Source organism: Xiphophorus couchianus, chromosome 18 (genome assembly GCF_001444195.1).
Source record: "Xiphophorus couchianus chromosome 18, X_couchianus-1.0, whole genome shotgun sequence".
Lineage (NCBI taxonomy): Eukaryota > Metazoa > Chordata > Actinopteri > Cyprinodontiformes > Poeciliidae > Xiphophorus > Xiphophorus couchianus.
The window spans coordinates 14970218-14991493 of NC_040245.1; the positions used below are offsets into that span (position 1 = coordinate 14970218).

At 36.7% G+C, this 21276-nt stretch overlaps 1 protein-coding gene across 3 annotated transcripts in view; it reads left to right on the forward strand.

Annotated features, from left to right (window-relative positions):
* The window catches only part of kcnab1a (potassium voltage-gated channel subfamily A regulatory beta subunit 1a), a 98831-nt gene that overhangs the window by 45722 nt on the left and 31833 nt on the right, over positions 1 to 21276 (forward strand). For all 3 annotated transcript variants that reach the window (XM_027998952.1, XM_027998951.1, XM_027998953.1), the window contains exon 2: positions 17721 to 17764. In XM_027998952.1, the coding sequence (XP_027854753.1) occupies positions 17721 to 17764 (44 nt within the window). The remainder of the gene's footprint in view (positions 1 to 17720; positions 17765 to 21276) is intronic.

Consider the following 21276-nt stretch of genomic DNA (forward strand, 5'->3'; position numbering starts at 1 on the left):
GAGCAGGAAGTGACTGTGATTTAAACTCTGGTACAACCATCATCATGAAAATTGACTCCTTATTATCGGTGCTTTGAAAGTAGAGCTTTATGTCAAACCTGTTTCTTTCAGTATTGAAAGAGCTCTTCCTGTCAGTGATTCAGAAGCAACATAAATCTGTAGACGCAGAAGGGTTGCAGGGATGGGAGACATAAAGACACTAATGAGAAATCTGGGAAATGTGAACAACTATAAGCTCATTATGGTTGAGACTTAAGGCTCATGTTCAGAGTGTTTAGGAAGCTCTGCTTATGTGTTCAAATACTTAGATTCATAACAGTTTTTCTTAAATACATAAAATGATTAAAAGTGCCCAGGCATATCATAAGATAGTCTTTCATTCATTGTTCATTCTGACTGTAAATGTTCTTTAAACTGAAAGAAAATGCCTTTTTTCAACCTTTATGTGTCCATGGGTCCAACCAGCTTTATTTGTGGGTTTCCTTTTCCGCAGACCTGTCAGTGTTTGTCTGCTTCATTATATCTCCACCAGGCTTCATCTCTCGCTCTGTGTTTTATTGAATATTCACTGTTTGTTTCCTTTTTATGGAGCATGTAATTAGCTGAGCGTATATGTGGATTTAATAGACGGGTACTCCCATAATTGTGGGCTTAGTGTATGATCTCTGTTCATCTCCCCTCTTTATATTTCTCTTTAATGATCTGTTTTTCTTCCCTCTCAATCCATTTTTTCCTATTTGCTGTTGTTTTTTTGGGGTTAATGTTGGTTGTGTAGGCTGTGCAGACACACACAGAACGGTGATACACACACAATTAGTCCAGCCACTTTTTTGCTGAAGAAAAAAACTAAAACTGAAACAAATCAAATAATAGTTGCATTTAAACAATGTAAGTTTAAGGGTTCACTAGTGCTCAAATAGCTGCTCATTCTGTTTGTATCACTTTAGAAGCACTTTGTATCAGGGGTCTAGTTTATAGCTAAAAAATATAATAAAGCTCAGCCATGAGCACCTGGCTGATGCAAACACACCTTGGGACCTTGGTTCGCATAAACCTCACACTGTATGCAGTAATGCCCATTTCTGTCTGAACTAAATTTACTGCCGGCCTGTAATTAAATGATAGTCCCAGTTCTTCCCAGGCTGGAGCAGGTGCACTTGGACGCAGTGGCAAAATTGATTCAGTGAACTTATCCAAAGGAGATTATTAAAAAAAATTGTAGGATAAGAACAAAACTTGAACTTGTGTGTGACATAAGAGGCCGTTTTTTACTACACGGCAAAAAGTTAATGAGTAGCTCAGGAATTTTTTCATGTTTTTTTTTTAATGAAAATTAATGGCATGTAGTTATTGCTGAAATGAAAAGTAAGATCAAACTAATTTTAATGTGGAACATCATGATGTATATAAAAATAATTTAACTAATTCTGAGAAATGGGTGATTAAAAACTGACTTCACTCATAACCACAACAGGATTGAGAGAGAAGAAGAGACTCTACAAAGTTGACTGGAGTTAAATTTTATGAAGTAAACAGAGTTGCTTTGCAGCAGTTTGCTGCGTTCATGACTGACTCAGCAGTGCTCCACATTTATGAAGGCTATGAAGGTTACTTTCCTCCTACTTTACCTCTCACGTCCCTCTAAGATGTTACTATTTCATTCTAACTTACTTCCATCATCAGGGCTTCTGCAGCTTTCAATAAGATTAGGAGTTGTATAAAAAAATTTAAGACAATAATAATTGCTTTATTTTGTGTATCAACTGACTGGTTGATGGATTAAGCAGGTTAAATGTAACTTTGTGAACTTAAATTTGTCAGCTACAAAGTATACTGTCCCTCCTCAAACTACTGTTATGCACCGCTCTCTCCTACATTTGACAAATTAGCTGTGTGGAAGGTCCAGTCTTGAAAAACATAACCTGTAATGGTGTAGAGATTAAAGAAAAAACACTCTTATTAAGACAACACTCTTTCAAAACAATCGTCGGGAGCTGCAGTGGGCATGGTTATGAAGCAACTGAATGCAGGCTGAGCAGATAGTCAGACTAATTAACAAGCTGATATACTTTTGTTTTGCTTGTGCTATGCCATGAAGAGCAGACCAGCAGAAAGGTCACAAACAACTCAGTTTTCCAAAATAACGTATCTTACTGTAATAATGCTGCACACTGGAAAGCATTGCTCAAGTGTTGTTGTTTTTTTTTTTACAATGTGATGCAATGAGGTTGTGACGAAGCGGCAGCAGGCTATGTGATGTCTTACATGAGATGACTCACTGTCAAACACTGTGTGACACAAAAACTGCATGCTTCTGCTCATATGCATCCAGATACAGATGGGAAAATTTTGCAAGGACAGCTTCTTATGTAACACAGCATGTTACGCTTTCAGTTACTCTTGCATATAGAATGAAGATATGCACAGTTAATAAATCAAGGTTAGGAGGATGGAGCACTACATGCCTCCATGTCATTTTAATGGGGTCTTTATTTGTCCTGGAGGTTTATTGTAAATCCATTTGTACATTAGTAAAGGTCATGTCATAAAAATGATTTAGATTCTCTTTATATGTCTATATATACAGTACATGTGTTTCAGTATCTAACTTTCCAGTTACAGTATCAAACTTCCATGTGTTTCATTGAGCTTTTGTGTGAGAAATCAGCCTACAAATATCTTCAGCTCCTCTGCTATGTCTGAATAAGATTCAAAAGAGGCTCGATAAAACAACCATTTAGTTAAAAAGGTTTACGTGTATGTAGCTGCTTTGATAAAAAGAAACATATTGAAATAGTTTGCTGTTAGCCACAAGCCATGTAGGAGGTAGATCATTCATGTAGAATAAGGTGATCTGGTCAAGTAAAACTAACACAGACAGACTAGTTTAGCCATGATGAATCCAGTGTGGGGCAGAAAACTAACTCAATCACTTTAAACACATGAACTATGAAGCATGGTGGTAGTAGCATCATGCTTTGGGGATGTTTTTATTTTTGTTTTTTAAAGATACAGTAAACTGGTCAAAGTCTATGGATGAAGTCAAATGCAGAGCAATCCTAAGAAAACCTTTTAGAGGATTACAGACCAATCTTGAAGATTCACCCTGCAGCAAATGACAACCCTTGTTAGAGATTTTTTGGTATTATCATTTTATTTTCTTACTCTAGTTCACATTAAGTCTATAGATCTTTGTGATTTTCTGTTTAAAGTGTTCTCTTCTTTAAATGACCTGGAGGTCACTACTGTCTGTTCAACTTTACGAGAAATAGATAACACTAAGTTTCTCAGACTTTAAACCCTTTTGCAAGAACACCTCCTAATTTAGTAACTACCTGTGAGCAGTCGTATTTTGTTTTATTGACAGTACTGACCGAGATTTGAACCGGGCTCAGACCTTTGATCAGATATCACATCTGGACCTGGGTTGTTAGATGTTTGGGTTAGAAGCTTTACGACCTCTGTTGTTTTTCCTGACTGCCCCCTTGCCTGTCCTTCTTTGACAATAAAAACAGGAGCCGTTGTGAGGGCAGCCCAGAATGCTCTGTGGATTCTTCGGAGGAAGAGTTCTCAGAGCCTTCCCTTTTGCAAAAGCTCCACGTAAAATTCATATACGTTGTCTGTGGTTCTTTCTTTTATTTAGGTTCGAAAGGAAAATACCTATCAACCCTAAACATTTAGCTGACTTGACTCGAAATCTAAATCTCAAAGTTGCTGAAGAAATGCTCCAAAAGAATCGCAGCTTTTCTAAGTTATTAACACAGTGCCACTAAATACTTTTTTTTCTCTTTCACTATAATGTACTATTTTGTTTTGATCTAACCCTAAAACCTTGATACAAACATATTTTTTGACTGTAGCTTCATGAGAAACGTGAATCCTGTAGAACAGCACTGTTTTTGTCAAATTAATGAGCCTTCATATTACTGCTTTTATTATTGCTTCAGTTTTCATGCGAGACTATAACTGTATTTTTTTATGTAGGAAAGATGTATCTACGAAGCAGAAAATAGCACCTCTTTAAGCATACATTGTTCTTTATATATTTTAATAAAATTTTAATGTGGTTATTGGAGCATTATCCAGATGCCACAATGGATTTTATTTTATGATTCTTAAGTGTGCTCAGTTGGCACCTTCAGACTGTCCCACCAATCCTAAAACAGCAATAAGAAACAATAAAACCTGCATAAAGCTGTCCACAGGCAGACCTATTGCTAGTACATCACAGATTTTATGTCCCGCAGTCGTTTTGTGACATTCATTAAACTGTTCGTTTTAACTGAGTTTGCACTTTAGGTGCAGTACGTGTGCATGTGCCATTTCTGTTGGGAATGCATATCAGTCTGCACACTTTGAACACACTGTGCATATTTACCTGCGTGTCTATGTACCTGAATCTGGCGTGTGAGGGAGTGCAGTGAAGTCTAAAAGCAGTAGCTTAAAGGGAATCCATTGGAGCGTTTCTTGTGGACACTTTCTGCAGGATTCATCGATTTTTGTTCCCCTTCCTGCAGCTCCGCAGCACACACTCTGAAGGCCTAAAAAATGTGCTGGCTTGGACTTTCCTAGTGTCCTAAGATCAGGTTTAATTTGATCACTTCTGTTGTGCTGTCTCAGTGCAACTTCTGGATATATTTCATTTTTTCTAAATTTTTATCATAAAACTAAACCAATTTTAGCAAAATTTACCAGTTTTGTAGCAGAAATGTTTTAAATATTTTTCTGCTTTTGATAAATAAATGTTTTTTGTTTCTTTTAGTGCATATTTGCATTTATTTTATGAAGGCCAACCTTAGTATTGTGAAAGTTCAGTTTAGATATGATTTCACTTGAACAGCTCAACGCCTGCATGTATTCTCTGTCAATCTGACTCACTTGTGAATGTTGATATGCTACCTTGTCTCTGTCTGTCGTTTTTTGGCATAAATAAATGTATTTTCTAAAAAACTAAAACATTCTTTCAATAGAGTGAGAATGGAGGATATGAAGCTCCAACTCTCTACAGTGCATGTTTACTTGAAAAGGCAACAAATATATTTCATTCCCCGTGATAGGTAGCTCTTTGTGCTTTAGGTCGAGGATATCTTGTGCTTCTCAGCTAAATCCTTGAGACATTACTCTTTGAGTTTGATTTTATTCTGCAGGATTTAGTGCTCCAAAGTGTAACCCTCGTGCTGACTCTGCTCTGTTGTCAGTGGGAATATGCTTTCACGATCAAGTGACCTATAAATGCTGTGCTTTTATGGGCGTTTGTTCCTACATGGGTCTAAAGGCAGAACGGGGTTGCTGCTGACTTGTGAAGCTCAGTTATAATCGCAACATTGTAGCAATCCTCACTATTCAACTTAAGGTGGATGCTCTCAGTCCCATTATAAATGATTTCCCTCTTTAAATGTAAAGTAAAACCTAAAAAAATATATTAAAAACACATTTCTGCGCAATTTCGATAAGGAATGTAATAATATGAAAGTTTTGCATCATTAATATAAGTTACGAAATAATTAAAGCTTTGTTAAAAGTATGCCAAAAGTATTACAAGCTTAAATTAATGCATTAATCACAATGTACAGCAAAGAATTATATGGATGAAAGTGATATTTCATGCTATGTTTATTATAATAGTCTGCTTCCATCTGAAATACTGAATGTTGAACTTTCAAAAATTACAAAGGTTTTAACATTTTTCTTAAATTTCAGACTGGTTTAATTAGCAAATCAATCCAAATTGTAATAGACTCAAAATAACACGTCTGGGCTGGCAGATTGAGTCAACAGCAGCTTATTAAAAATCAACAAATGTTCCAAGTTACAAATATGTGATATTGTCAAAAACAAAGACCAAGTCAATACATAAAAAACTGGAAAAGATACAGAAGGTATATGAGGCACTTGTGAGGAGGAGCAAACATGATGCGGCTCACACAGGATGCAGCACAGACTCGTAAAAGTAAGCACAGGTGGGACTAATCAGGCCAACATGCTTGGAAATCAGTGAGGCAAAAAAGAAAGTCAAACCTAAAACCAGCTAGATGAGTAATTGGTCAACTGGGATACTGCTGACCAGTGCCCACTGCAACTCAGCAAAACGTTCCCAAAATGATTTGATTTGATAAAGACTCCTGGCCTTTTAAAAATGGTAGAGTATAAATTATTGAGATTTTGAAATGATCAGGAGATTGCACTTCTCAGCCTCCCTCACCTTCACTGCTGGGTGTTTGAAGGGAGGCTCTGACTTATTGTCAACCTCCACATCCAGAAGAAGTAATGAGCTTTTCTCTCAGGCCCCTTGGAACATTGAACCAGAGCTTCACCCAGGTGGGACTGCTGAGAAGGAAGTCCCACCCTATTATTATACTAAAACATGTGTCTGTCCACCAATGATGTCTGCGCCAAGCATTGATTACGCTAGGTAAGCAGTTTAAGAACCTCAACCATTTAGCGTTTGGGATTCAATTATTATTTATTCAGTGGATGCAAACTCTGAAGTTCAGTTTAACATCCTCTCAAAAGCTGTTAGCTACTGAAAATATGAGTAAACTAATAATTAATTATTAATAATCTTCTCTGACTTCAGTATCTACAGGCCATGTTTCTTCTGAAACATGTGCTGTTTAGGACATTTAAGCATGTAAATCCCATAAAATAAGCTTAGTTTCAAGTTTAATGTGGTGTTCAGAGTTGGAAAGGTAAATATGAAATTATATTTTCTTTAACATGCTGCGTGCTGCTTAATATTTACTAAACTTTTACAACACGAAGTATTTGTCACAAATGCATCAAAAGAAATGTGCAGGTGGCAGAAATCCCAGCTGTTTATATTTCTCAGCCTTTGACCTGTCACTGTTGTACTTACCCTTTCTTTATTTTATAAATGTAACCATGCGTGATGCAGACTCATCACTAAGTGTTTGACTTCTAGTCTGTTTCCATTAAATTGACCCCCTTACTCAATGGTGGCAGAGCTTCTGTATGTATTCTGCTGGTCATGCATATTATGCAGGGAATGACTCAAGCTTATGTATGAGGACGGATATTTGAGTCTACTTCTCTCTGTGCTCTATTTTCATAGAAGTTCCTCTATGCCACATTTTAAAGGTTTACTTTTTAAAGAACGCTGGCAATTCTTAATTTATTTGCAAGAAGAAAAAAACTTCAGGCGGAATGACATCTAATACTCATTTAAACTGGATTAGTGTTTTCCTGAGTCTGATGAGAAGGGATGCCGCAAGAAGCATCTTCAGTTTTAATCCGAAAGGAATCCGCTGCACCAGTGTTATACATATACTGTATGTATGTTATATATTTTTTTTCTTTCAAAATCCAGAGAAGTAATTGTGACAGGAAATACCAACTAAATGCACATAAAGCAGTACATCATATTCTGTGATTTCCCACTGAACAATAAGTGGCAAACCAGGTCAGATTATCTGGAGACACTGCTGAATTGATCGATTTAGCTCAGGAGATTATACACAATATTGGATTATTAAGACAAGACTATAATGCTTTCGGAAACACCAACCATCCTCATGTCTTCACTAGTACAGCAAAGGTTTTACAAACCACAAACTGTCTCAAAGACACTGTAATAAAGTAAGAGACCAGGATGGACCAGGTTTTATTTTTGCTGTTTTCATGCGTGTCTCAAACAGTCACAGTATTCTCTAAAATCTTGCAGGTCATCTTTTGTCTTGTCTACCGAAAGTGTTTCTAGTCAAATCTTTCTAATTAGTAGAGGTTTTGTTTGCTTAGTTCTTAGAAACCAAAGAACGAATTCCTTTCTTAACATCCAAATCAGCATCTCAAACATGGAAATGTGGCAAGCCTAAACACTAAGACTTTTATCTGGGGCTCAATGTACCAAGAAAGCCTTTTAGACTAAGTGCTGAAAGCAATTAGAAATCACTTCTGGAGATAAATTTCGCCAAGCTGAAAAATACTACCTTGAGTTGGCCTTGCACATAAATTTCTGCTTAAAATGCATTGACGTTTCTTGCTGGAATATGACAAAATGTAAAAATGTTAGAGGTTAGAGGTTTGACAGTGCTATGTGGCCACAGAGGGTCACAATGCTTTTGTCTTTATTATACTGACCTAATCAGATTTATGTCCACCATACTTAACATTTTATGCAAGGTGGTTCTTTTCCAGTGTTTATAAGATTAAATGGCCAGTTAAAATGATTTGGTAAAAGAAATTGAAAAAAATAGACTTTGTTTTCCATTTTCATTTTTATTTTCCTCGTTTAAGATCATAAAATAATTCTCACTGTGGTACTGAATAGGACAACACTTACAGACCCAAAACAGCCTCAACAAAGAGCCACCTCAGAATGGTTTGTGTGTATCTCGGGGGGTGTGTGGGTGTGTGTGTCTTAACTTTTTCCAGGTTTTGCTGAAGGGGAATGTGGTCGTTGTGAAGAATCTCATTTGTTTTCCTTATCTTGTTTTGCCTTCCAGCTCTGAGTCATCTTTGAGGTTTGAGGAAAGTCATTACTAAAGCAATGTTTTGCTCAAACACAACCTTGATGTCTTTTACTCTCCAAAATAATCAAAACGTCTTTTTCTTTGCTTTTTACCTAAATGGACCATGTGAAGTCTAGATTTTTTTCATGCTGCTAATATTCAGAAAAAGTCATGCTTAGTAAAATTATTTTTACTATTGTTTACACATATACAAAAAACAAAACAAACCAACAAAACAAGGTTGATCAGCGTTGCCAGTTTGTTTTTCTTAGTAACTACTTCACATCTACTTTCTGTGGATCTGAACTGAATTCAGACTGAACCTTTTAAACTGATCTTGGTTTTATTTCTCAATTCTAGCTGATTGCCACGCTCATAAAAAATGGCCTTATTCACCCTTAAAATTAGAAATTCACCTTTTCTATTGTATAAGCGTAATGAACGAATGTGATTTAGTGACTCCGAGAACTTAAACGACCTGCTTTGCATGTTTCTAAGAGGCAGCTGAGAAACTTTGTAGAATGATGTACATAGAAATTGGTTTAGATGTTGCAACAGAGAGCAAAGAGGAAAAATGATTAGAGCGCAGCTGAGGAAATACTGTTATGCATCCCGGTTAGTTTAAATTGCTTTCATCTCGTTTTACTGGGCTCACACAGCTTAGGAAAGCAGTCAGGCTCTGCAGCCAAGTGGGACGGTCTCTCGACTGCAAATATTAGATCCTATAGCTTGATGGGGTGATTTAGGTCTGAAATGTGAGGATGTTTTGCCCACGCAGCCTTCCTGAGTCACTGCACACACATTTAGGGGTGTGCTTGGTTTTGTTCCCAATGTGCCAGCAACATGCAATCACAAATAGCGATCACTGCTTATTATTTGCGCATGCGTGACTCCATTAGGATCTTATTAAAAATCCTCTGTTTATAATTCCTGTCTTAACCTCTGTTACACCATCAGCATGTTTGCAAATACTCTGTGAGCTGGGAGCAATTAGCATTTTGAGTATGCATCCTAATGCAGATTTGCCTCTGGATGGAAATCGAGAGGTGCTGTATGTGTGTTTGTCATAATAAGGGGACCACCAGGACAACAGCCACGTTATATTGGAGCTAAAAAGATGGAGGTGGCTACAGGATGATCCAATACAGCTGTTATAGCTATGGGTTACTGTGGGGGATTAATTACAGCACTCTGCATGTTCGTAACATTTTCCCTAAACCAATGCTTGTGTCCATGTTGGCCTTCCAACAAATAACCTCAATTTTTAGTCTGCTTTTCAGATGGAATAGAGCTTAAATGTTTAACATGTTTCTATTTTTACTATTCTTAAGCATAATAAAGGTCAAGATGATTATTTTAAATACTTTTCATGTTTTGTCTCAAAATTTAGTTAAAGCTGTGAAAAAGTATTTACCTTCTTAGAGATATCCTGTCCTTTATTACTTATTACACTTAAATATTTTTGATCATTCCAAATAATGTCAGCCAAGATAACCTGACAAAATGCAGCTTTTTAAATAAAAACTACACTATTGCATAACCCCGAACAGGTCGCCTGTTCATCGTTAAGGTTTTTTTTTTATCTTTACCAGAAAATGTGTTTATCTCATTATTACATCTCCACATAGGGCCAAGTTGGTATGGATAGAACTTTTCTACTTAGCAAACAGATTTTTTTATCTGCTATTTTGAGGATCTGAAATATTAAAGTATGCTAAAAAAAATCAATGAAAGAACTCTGTAAGGTAGCAAATACGTTGTGCAGCATGACTTTACCTCTGCACATAGCATTCATAATTCCCCTTCCTGCAAAGATGGAATATTATTAAAAAATGCATTGCATATTTGAACGTCCCAAACCAAATTCCAGACACACATGTTGACATGTACGCAGAGTCTCCACAGACTTTCCATTACTGCTCTTGTCACAGTTTATGTTTCAGCGGCAACTGTGAAGGACAAAAGACGTATCGCGCTATCCTGTCAGTCCCATTATCCCGCTCGGCTTGCTGGGTGACGGCTTTTATATTTCTAGAACATTGCTCTGACTGAATGTAGGCGTTACTTTCCACTCAATAAATGTTAAGGCTTTGATAGGTATGAAATAGAAAACTGTTGCTGGATTTGCTCTTTAGTTCACAGACAGCTCAGCTTACATATAAAAACAAGAATTACTGTATGCATGCCCAACATACAGGGAAACGCATAAAATCTTGCAATTTTGTCCTTAAGGTACGTCAAGCCGCATATCTGAAAGCTTTGTCTCCTACGCACCAGTTTGAAGAAATTTTCTGAACAAAATTTGTTCAAAATAACAAACAATAGAAATGTGGCCCAGGTATATTAATGTTACATCTAATTCAGTCGTAACTGTTTCATGAATAGTATGTTTTGTTCTATAAACTCATGTTTTGGCTACAATTTTCACATTTTTTTTCTTGAGTAGTGTCAGTCTCTGTTTCAGGTCTTTATATTATTCAATACTCATTTTAATACAAAAGAGAGAAAAAAACCACAATTATTCACACACTCTCTTAATTTACAAAGTGCAGGTGCTCACACCGAGTACAGAGGTCACAAAAAAATAATTAACAGACTGTTTTAGATTATATATATTTTTTATCTCTTCCTGGTAAATTTTAGAAATGTGCGTTTAAACAAAACTAGGAAAATCTGTTTGTGTGATCACTAAGTGTGTAGCATAATAGAAGACACACAACCAGCAAAATAATAATAGGAAACTCTTCGCGACATTAGAAGAGTGAATCGTATTTTTTGACAGATTAATTAACACTGATGTCCATAATCTTGCATATTTTAGAAATGACTAATCATTGAAATTTAACTGCTGCTTGAACAAAGCATTTCCATAATCAGCACATAAATGATAAACATAATTTACTACAGCGGGACAAAGTGTGATAAAGGAAAACAAAATGGGATTCCTTTGTCTCTAATTTGTCAGCTTAGTACTGGAAGGATAAGTGCACTGGAATATAAAATGAGCATATGTCTAATTTTTAAAATATTTTATTTGTATCTTTTGGTTTTAAGTTTTCCTTTATTTTTACACATGGCTAAATATACAGAAATAACATGCTGACTTTGAAAGATATGTTTGTTTCCTGTTTTATTACCTGCACACTGGATCTCACAGCTGTAATAAATCACTGGATTCTACAAAATATTTTATTGCTTTTCCTGCTTTATATCAGTTATTGCTGTGCCATTCATATTCAGAGTCAATTAAAAAGTCCTGAATAATTAGTCCACAGAGAATGATAATTATCCACAAATGGCTTTCTTTTCTTCATAATTGAAGCAATTTACATTGCAATAATTTGTCGCTAATAAAAATGTCTTTATCACAGAGACTGCAGTGAATGGAATATAATTTATTTACTGTGTTGATCTCTTACCAATTCTGCTGCATTTTAAGGTGTCTTAAAAGTGAAAACTGAACCATGAAATAGATTGGAATGTGCATAGTAAATTTTAAAATGTACATTTTCACTACTACATAGCTACCTCTATGGTCTATGTGTCTTATCTCTTCCTGTTGTAAACTTCTGCTTTTGTTATTTTCTTATTCTCATTATTTCTCCCACTCCAGTTTATTTTTAGGTGGTTCAGTTCCTGAGTTTTGGATTTGGCATATCTTAGCATATCTTCCCAATCTCCCCTTTTTTGTTTGTTCAGTCTTGTTCTGTTCAGTCTTATTTTAGATTCCGTGTTTAGTTATTTGCTTCAATTTCATTTTCCTAGTTCCCCTGTTCTCCTTCGCCCCCTTGTGCCATTCTCTCTCTCTCTCTCTTTACGTTTCTCATCTCTCAGCTGCAGCCCGTTACTAATCAGCCACCGGTTCTTCATCCAGTTATCAACTCACCAGTATTTAAGCTCCTCATTATCAGTCAGCCACTGTTGGATTCTGCTGTTATATACTTTATGTTCTGTCCTTTGTAATTTGCTCTCGCCTCATTAAACCGACCATCGTCAGATCTCGTCTGGGTGTCTGCATTTTGGTCCTCACATTGGACCAAACGGGACACTACGTCTTTATATGTGGAAGTACTTTGAGGTCTGTTTTGGCCAGCCTTAATCAAAATATCCAAAGCTCAGTCAGGTTGTATGGAAAGCATCTGTGTCCATTGTTTTTCTTTCTCAGCACAGATTCTCAATTGGATTTAAAGAAGTCCTAATGGCAGTCATCCAGCTTCTTGACACTGTTCTATAAAGGCCACATTTGTGTAATGTGTGAATCAAAGTTATCCTGTCAAACAATCGTCCCACCTGAGCTGTGGTTCTCTGATGAACGTCAGCTTTACCAAAATCCTCTTGGTTGCCTTTTTGTTCATTGGAGTTTATTTAGGGGCATTTAGGTACTTAGATTAAAAAGATTTGGATACAAATGCAGGCACACATTTCAATTACACATTACAATTATGCACAGATTTATATTAGTCAATCTCTTAAAATGTCAACAAAATACAATCCTGATTGTGACAATTTTTTTGAAAAAAGTTATAGAGTAGGGATACTTTTACAAAATACTCTGAGGACGCAAGACAAAATAAAATATTCAATTCGAGACACTGAGCTCTGAAAAGCCTCATGGCATCAGCCTGTCTTGGGCTTCCAATAAAGTTGAAAAACACTAAGTGACTGCTCACATAGATAAATGCCGAATCCAACAAACATTTTAATCTCATGACAAGATTAATTATAAACTAAAATGCTGCCTGTCGCCTCATCCCTTAACATTGAAGCCAGTTGCCACATGTGGAGCCTTCCCTCTGAGCTTCTGGGTCGGCTTCCATCATCTGTCTACCAAAATCTAATCTGGTTAAAATGCAAACTGAAGGCATTGCCTTTGTTTACTTCTTTTTTTTTAAGCACTGTCAAGGGGGAACTAATCGGCGAATCAGTTTCACATCTCTGGTGACGACTGCAGAGATGCAGGAAAGAGCAAGCAAGCGAGAGAGAGAGCGAGAGAGAGCGCTGGGACAAGTGATTTGGTTGATAAAAAGAGAAGATGATATTGCCACAGTGCTGGGGGTATTAGAGGAAGTCATTACTGTCCATCATCAGGCAAATGAAGACATGTTTAAGAGGAGATGAATGGTCTCATTGTTGGTCTTTCTGGAAAGGGAGCTATTGGGGTTTCATGTTTCAGTTAATATTTGATGTATGAGGATGGTTGTATCACTGAGTGAGTTTAGTGGTGATGGACTAGTTAAATATGTCTGGCTTTAAGCATGTTTGAATATTTGAGTCTTTTTAAAATTAGGAGAATTTTGTTTGTATTTTATCTTCCAATTGTTAGCATTTTATTCTGATCTTTCATCTATCTTCTCTATTTATTCAGCTATTCTCGCCTTTCTCTCCTTGTTTACCACAGAATCTACTCTTCTGAGGGGGAATGAGATATTTCATAGTCCAGCAGAATAACCAAGCTGATGAGAGAATAATTATTTGTTCATTTGCTGCATTGGGCCTTGAGTTTGACTTTGCATTAACTTTTTTGTTTACTGTGAAATAATCAACATTGATATTGGTGTATTTCTTGTGAAGTTAATGGGAAAACACTGATCAATAACTTACAAAGACTTAAGTAAATCACTGTTAATTTGTAAATGGTTAAAAAGGAGTCATTGAAGTAAATTTTAAGTCACAATATTACTTTTGAATGTGTGTGACAACATGTGGCAGAGCTTTGTCACAAGTTATGAACTTAGCATTAGCTAAGGTTTGCAAGTTGTACTAAAGCTCATGTAAAAAGCTCTTAGAATGGCTAGTGGCACAATAATTAGCACTCCCAAAAGAAGTTGCTTAAATTATCCGGCACAAATGGCATCAATTTGCGAGATTAGGATTCAGGACTAAAAGATTGATTTATTAAAAGTCATTTTACAAATCTTTGTAAGAGATGCTAATAAAAGTGTTATGTTATGTATTCACCCATACAGTTTCAGTTGTCATTGTTGGCAGATAAAAAGAGAAGATGACATTGTCACTGTGCTGTTTTTGTCTTTGTTTGCTGCCTTATTTGCTAATATGACATTATATAAGTAGTTAAGTTGCCCAAATCAAATATCAGGTTAACAAGTGATTGACAACATAGACAGAACTGAAATGCATCATGGTCTGGGTGAGAACAGAGGATGGTTTGACACGACCAGTGACTCAAAACTATCACACTGTTTGGAAGTGAAGCGCATGTGTAAACAGAAAAGTCCACACACATTAGACTGGAGCACTCAGACAATGACCCAAGGTGTTCTAACCCCAGAAAGAGCAGAATATGGAGCAGTTCCACTGGTGAACAGGGATTTCAAATGTCTGGAAACTCAAGTTTTCAGGCTGTGTTTGACTGACAGATGAGCTAACATAAACATGTCACTTTGATACCAATCACATTTGGGTTTCTCCCTTCAACATCCCTCTTCTGTCCTCCTACATACTCACAAAATGCAGCTGAAAATAAGTTCGCTCTTCTTTAGTATTGTGGCACTTGTAAGCTGTTAAGCCTCAGCAAAAAACAAATACTTCCAAACGTTCACATTTTGTTGCAAAGTCCATGAAGACAGCTTGAATGAAATAGGAGTTTCATACTGGTATTGAGCTCGACATGTTTTCTGCTCCAGTTCTGACATCCATCCTTACCTTGTCAAGTTTTAGCACTTCCATCTTCTCCAAACACCTGGATATTTTATACAGCTGAATCATAGCACCATAGCTGTGTAAAAAAATTGCAGTAGTGAATAAAAGCAGCTGGAATTTCACTGTCTTACTTTGAAAATTTCTATCCTTTTTTCCTCAAATATTTTATGTTCTTAAAAACAGCTCGATCTATTCAGGAGAAAAAAATCGCATCTCCACACAAAACGTTTATGTTAATACTTGTTTAGGGGTATAGATTGCTCTGGCAATGTTTTCTGTCAAGTGAGGATGTTTTTCCTTTTAAGCTGATCTTTATAGCATAGAAGCTGCACCAGCACTGCAGCTGGACAATTTAGTCTTAAATTTGTAATTTGACTTTGGAGCAAAAACATTTGAGAATCCTTGCAGCTGGGGATAAATTACTGTTCAAACAGCAAACTGGATAATTGCATATGATTAAGTGAAGGCAAATCACACGCATAACTGCAGTTTTAGATTAAAAAAAAGTTTCTTATTGGCATAGAGAAAATGTGACTTAACGCTTCTAACTAGTGCTTTTGTAGCATTTTTAAATAAACTCAAAGATTAAATACTTTAACTCTGAACAGGTTTATGTTGAGCTCTAACTAGTCAACATGTGTTTTAAATTCACTAATATTTTTTATAAACAGTTATGCTATATATTTCTTCACAGTTTACACAATGCTCTAAAAATAAATGTAGGTTCAGTCCTAAAATAATACGTGAATAAAGTTGTTCTTCTCCCATGAGTATTGCCTACAGGTTGATGAATTAGATCAGGGATTTCAGCTTTGCACCTGTTTGAGTCATATAGGTCTGCATTACAGGTGTGCATGTGTGCCCCTGTGTTCTATCATTAGAAATGTTTTCTGAGTGAGGCTCAGTCCTAACAAAGCAACATGTACAGCACAATGCACATTGTTTGACTGATAGGACTTTCTGTGGGATTTAGGCAGATTTTTCACAGGTCTGTAGGCAATGACCCGAATATTTTCAAGTGAATGTCGATGCATTTATATCTAGCATATTAATCATTACCCTACCTCAATAAATAATTTTTTTTTTTGCGATGCATGTTTTTATTATCTGGATTGTAGTGCTATTATTGTTCAGCTGCAGTCTCCATCCCTAATCCTGAAGGACAGAGTAGTTATAAAAATGAATGGATGGTTTTGAGGAATGCTTTGATAAAATCAAGAGGAGTGTTGGGTGGTGTAACTGATAAGATTTAAAGTTGGGTTCAGACTGAGGTCATGTTTTTTAGTATCGTGTTACTCTGTCCTCCATTAATGGAAGTTGAAGCACTCCTCTCACAGGGATTCCTGCCTGAATGTGTGTGTTTGCATGCTATCTGCCCGGTGGACAGAGTTTAGAGCAAGCTGATGTGATGGGACAATAAATGTTCCGGAGGCTTGATTGCAGATGACTTGGATAGCTGCAGAGTGCGGGAACAGATGAGAAGGACAAAGTCTGGTGGAAAAAACTCATCAGAGAATGGTGCTGTACCAAGAACATTTCCCAAAGGACTGAGCTGGCAGCAAAAGAGGAAAACTAAACGCACTTAAAATTTTTAAGAGTAAATATGTTCCAAAATAACACAAAATGTCACTCTAATTTATAAAAAAAACCACTCAGAAACTGCTATTGTATATTTCTCTTAGCTTGGAAAACTTAAAAAACACATGAAACACATATTATGCTCTCATCTATAGCTGTAATATTACAAATTAATGCACCAGTACTATACAAAGAACAATTTAGAGATGGCACTGTTGTTACTGACCAGTTTCTTATCTTGTCTCAGCTTGAGATGGTACATGCCTGAAAATGACTGTCTCAGTCTCATTTTACAGGGTCAAGAAAGTGACAGTGAACTTCTTGTCAGAACGAATTAAAACCCAAATAGATGTTTCATGGTTGTTATGGTAGTCAGAATAAATGCTATATCCTGTCTCATGTGAAAACAAGAAGCCTTCTGGTTGTTCTGTTACGTATCAGCCTCTATTGCGTCAGTTTTGTGATTTGAAATGTGTTAAGGAAATAAATAAATCGCACCTAAGGTGAAACACTGAGTCAATCAAGAGCGAATCAAGATGCAATTTGATTATTATTTTATTAATAAATCAAGGAAATAATATTAACAATGACTCCCCTGGCTAGTTCAGGAAAGTGAAGAAAAGATGAAGGTACATTACTTTTAATATCCACCAGCCTTCTTACAAAGAGGGGAGGAAAAGGGAGTATCCCACCAGTTTCAGTTTACTTCACAACTCTGGTATTTGCACCTGCAGACTGTGATGGTTCAAACCCAGTTCAGAAATATCCTTTAATATGTGTTTCCAGCTAGCTGCCTCCAGCATGAAGGGTGCTTTATAGATAAAATTGATTGACTGCTTTTCTGATTGAAATAAAACAATTACTGGATGTCATAACAAATGTCTTTAAGAATTTATGACAAATTCATACATCATTTGCATTTGCATTCCTTCTACATGAACAAATACAAATAAGACCAATTTGACTTTTGTAGATACGCAAAACTTGATTCAGTGTTTTTGTTTGTTCACACAGGAACCTTGGGAAGTCTGGGCTCAGAGTGTCATGCTTGGGACTAGGTGAGTCTGCTCTGAATATGTTTTTATACACCCTGCAACCATGTTTTGTTACTCACTGATCAGTCACTTTTATAGCAACTATGCGATAACATAAATTCAAGGTGATTGACTTCTTATGTCTTGAAATTCAGTTTGTTTGGTCTAAGTCTGTGCGAGAGCATCGGAAGCTCTGCAGGTTGAAGTTAACATCAGTGACGCATTTGCCTCTTTACAGTTTCTGTTAAAAATTTTCCCCAGCTCAGCGTCAATATTTAGCATTACTGTGGGAAGAAGACAACAAACACACACTCAGATAGTCCCCTGAGTAGCATTCCTATTTCTGTTACCAGGAAGAGATTTAAAAAACAACAGCTGAGGGAAATGTGGCTACGGAAAAAAAAAAAAGAACCAAATATCTTTGTTCTTTTACTGAGATATTTCTCTGGTATGATGCCGAAACTGAGATGGAAAAATAAAATGCAGCTGGCATCACTGATGCAGGAACTAGAACATTTATCTAGTGATTTTATGAGCAGTAAAAGAGAAAAGATTGTTTTAAGTCGGAGTTCTACAGATCGCCACTATGTTCAGTCCATTGTAACCATGAAACATTTATTAAACTCACTGGACCTACACTTAATGGCCTTATCTTTGTGGCTGCCATGCAACTGTTTGTTTTAATAATGGAAAACCTTTTTCTCTAAATACTCCCTCATCCCTGTCTAAAATGTTGTTGTCAGTAATTATCAGTAAGGGACTCCAAACAACTGCTGCAAAGTATGCAAAAACCGATGCTCTTATTATCAAGCTGCCATCTGTTTTCTCAGAAGCTCAAGATGATTCCACGAATCCTCAGATTTATAAGTTTAACATAGAGTACTGTAAATCTTTAAACTATGAAAGCAAACAGCATATTAGTTTGTCTTGTGCTTAATGTGAAAAAAGCAGTGGGCATTTTGTTTTATTCAGGATTCAAATTTTAAAAAAAAAAAGCTACATTAAATAAGTTTTGCCAAATGTGTTCTGATATTATTTGAGCCAAACTCAAAATAGTGAGCTGTTAAAGTCAATTCCTTATCATGAGCCGCCCCGAAAAGTAAAAAATGTGATCTATATGTGAAAAAAATTCACCACAACAATGGGGACATGGGAGCTACGTTAAGCAGTCTGCGGCTGTTTTTCTGACTCAAAAAAAGAGTGATGACACACTGAAGACGTACAGGAAATAGTTGGAAACAAACGGTGACTCTTCCTGCTATCCAATCAGGGACAGGCGATCTTCCAATGTTGCATCTTCAACCGGCCTCAGCATAGTTGGAACCCCATCGAAGTAGGTTCTAACAAAGCGTCTGGTACCACGTAGCCGTTGCTAGTGGAAAACCTTTATGACTGGGTAACATCGAGTCAAGCCGCATCGAACAGGTGCTGCTGGAAAAGGGCAATTAGGTCGCCTCCAAAGAGACTCTCTGTTCAGCATGTTTATTTTGTGAGAGTATAATGTTGGGCTCTAACAACGTCTCTGAGCACCCCAGGCGGTTTGTGGTAGTCTCAGAGGTCTGGTTGGTGCTGCTCAGTGCAGAAAAGGTCAACCTGATGCCTGCAGGCTGGCACATGCTGTGGCCTGGCCAGACATGATGCTGGCAGGGGAGAGGAAGCTACAGGGCAAAGAGTATGATGCTAAATAGTGTTTGATTGTGTCTACGGAAGGAGACGTGCTGAGATGGATGAGGATTGTTTGTCTACTCTGTGTGTCGTGAGTGCAGAGTTTCTCGCGATCAAGATGTTATTTCTTTGCCATCAAGGCCAAAGCTTTTGCTGTTGCTGGTTTTGTCACTGAATTTGTTCCTGAATATTTGAATATTTTTTTGTTTTGTCCCTGAGAGAGTGGCGTCTTACTGAAAAGTAATGTTAAAGTGCAGTGAGTGACTTGGGGTTCTGCAGCTCAAATTTCTACAACTTGATTTGACTGGACTGACTTACTCTGACGTAGAAAATTCACATTGAAGGCATAATATATTTATTGTCCAAATATCAGCATGATGATGAATGGTATTATTCCTGCACCACATGCTCTCTTTGAACTACGTTCTGGCAGAAGTATTATCACCGCAGGTTTGTAGTGTCAAACCTAAACACATAAACCACTTGATAATTATCTGAGTCGTTTTTTGCTCATTGTTTGTCTTTTTGGGGTTTTTTTGTTGTTATTTTTGCTTTATCTTTAAAGCAAACGATAGAGCACAGTTTTATGCTCTATTTGCTTTCTGTTGAAATTTTTACTGTTAAAATATAGTGCTGTACTAAAGCATTCACACCTCTTGAGGTTGTTCACATTTCAGTGTTTGGCAGGTTTCAGCCACAACCTCCAATGTAAATTATTTGGTTTGTCAGTTTAGGTGGATGGTCTGGTACGTCTGCAGTCATGCCATCCTCATTTCATATTCAGGTTAATTAATGCTCTGGGAGATGTTCAAAACCTGGGATATTGTTTCATGACCCAGCTCTAGTTTAAACTGTTCAACCAGTTTACAATCGGCAAAAAGGCTGAGTACAAAGACAAACCACACTTATGTATTCTTCTACTTTGTATAGACGCACTTCTTTTTTCTTTTTTTTTTTGACCCATCACATAAAATCCCAATAAGTTACACTGAAGTTTTTGGTTGTAAACATGAGAAAATGTGAAAATGTTTCAGGGATATGAATAATCTTGCAACATATTATATAACAGGAGTAATCACAGCATCGACACTGAGAATATGTCATCGGAACATTTCACTTAATGGAAAAATTCACTCAGAGGCACTCATCAAGTAATGAGCCACACATTCAGCGGTGCTAAATCATGACTCAGCAATCTGTTTCTTATTCTCACTGCTTGTGTGAATGACAACGAGAGGATGTAACTGTCGACTGAGCTGCACATGTTTTTTTTTTTTAGGAACCAGACCACAGCTGCAGGATGATGCTTTGAACGATACACTCAGCAGCTTCATTTACATAAGACCTCGTTTGCCCAGAAAATCTCCTCTCATTGCTGCTCAGAAGTCCCCGCAGCTACTTTCCTCTCACTATTCAGCAACACGGCTGAATGCAGCCGTTAATCCAAATATTCTGATTCGTTCTAACATAGTTAGAACAGTAACAGGAGAAATTGGCATTAATATTGGGATGGTTGGTAAAACCTACGTGCAAAAAGGGCTCAAAGTAAAAAAAATTCTTAAAAATTACAAGAAAATCATAGCAACACTTCTGTAAATCAAACAAGACAAACGAAACTGAAAGAGAAACTCCAAAAGATAAGATCAATCAATAAAATATCTTTATACATTTTAATCCATCCGTTTGATAATATAAAGCCGTGTATTATCAGTGTTGTCATAAATTTTAAGGCTGCAACCTCATTACACGTGTATCACACTGCAAGTTCCTTCCAACTAAACCTGACTCCAATCAAAACCATCTCACCAGAGAGCAATCCCTAAACCACCACAACACAATCTGTCCCGGCAGTGAGAAAAAGAAGGAAAAAA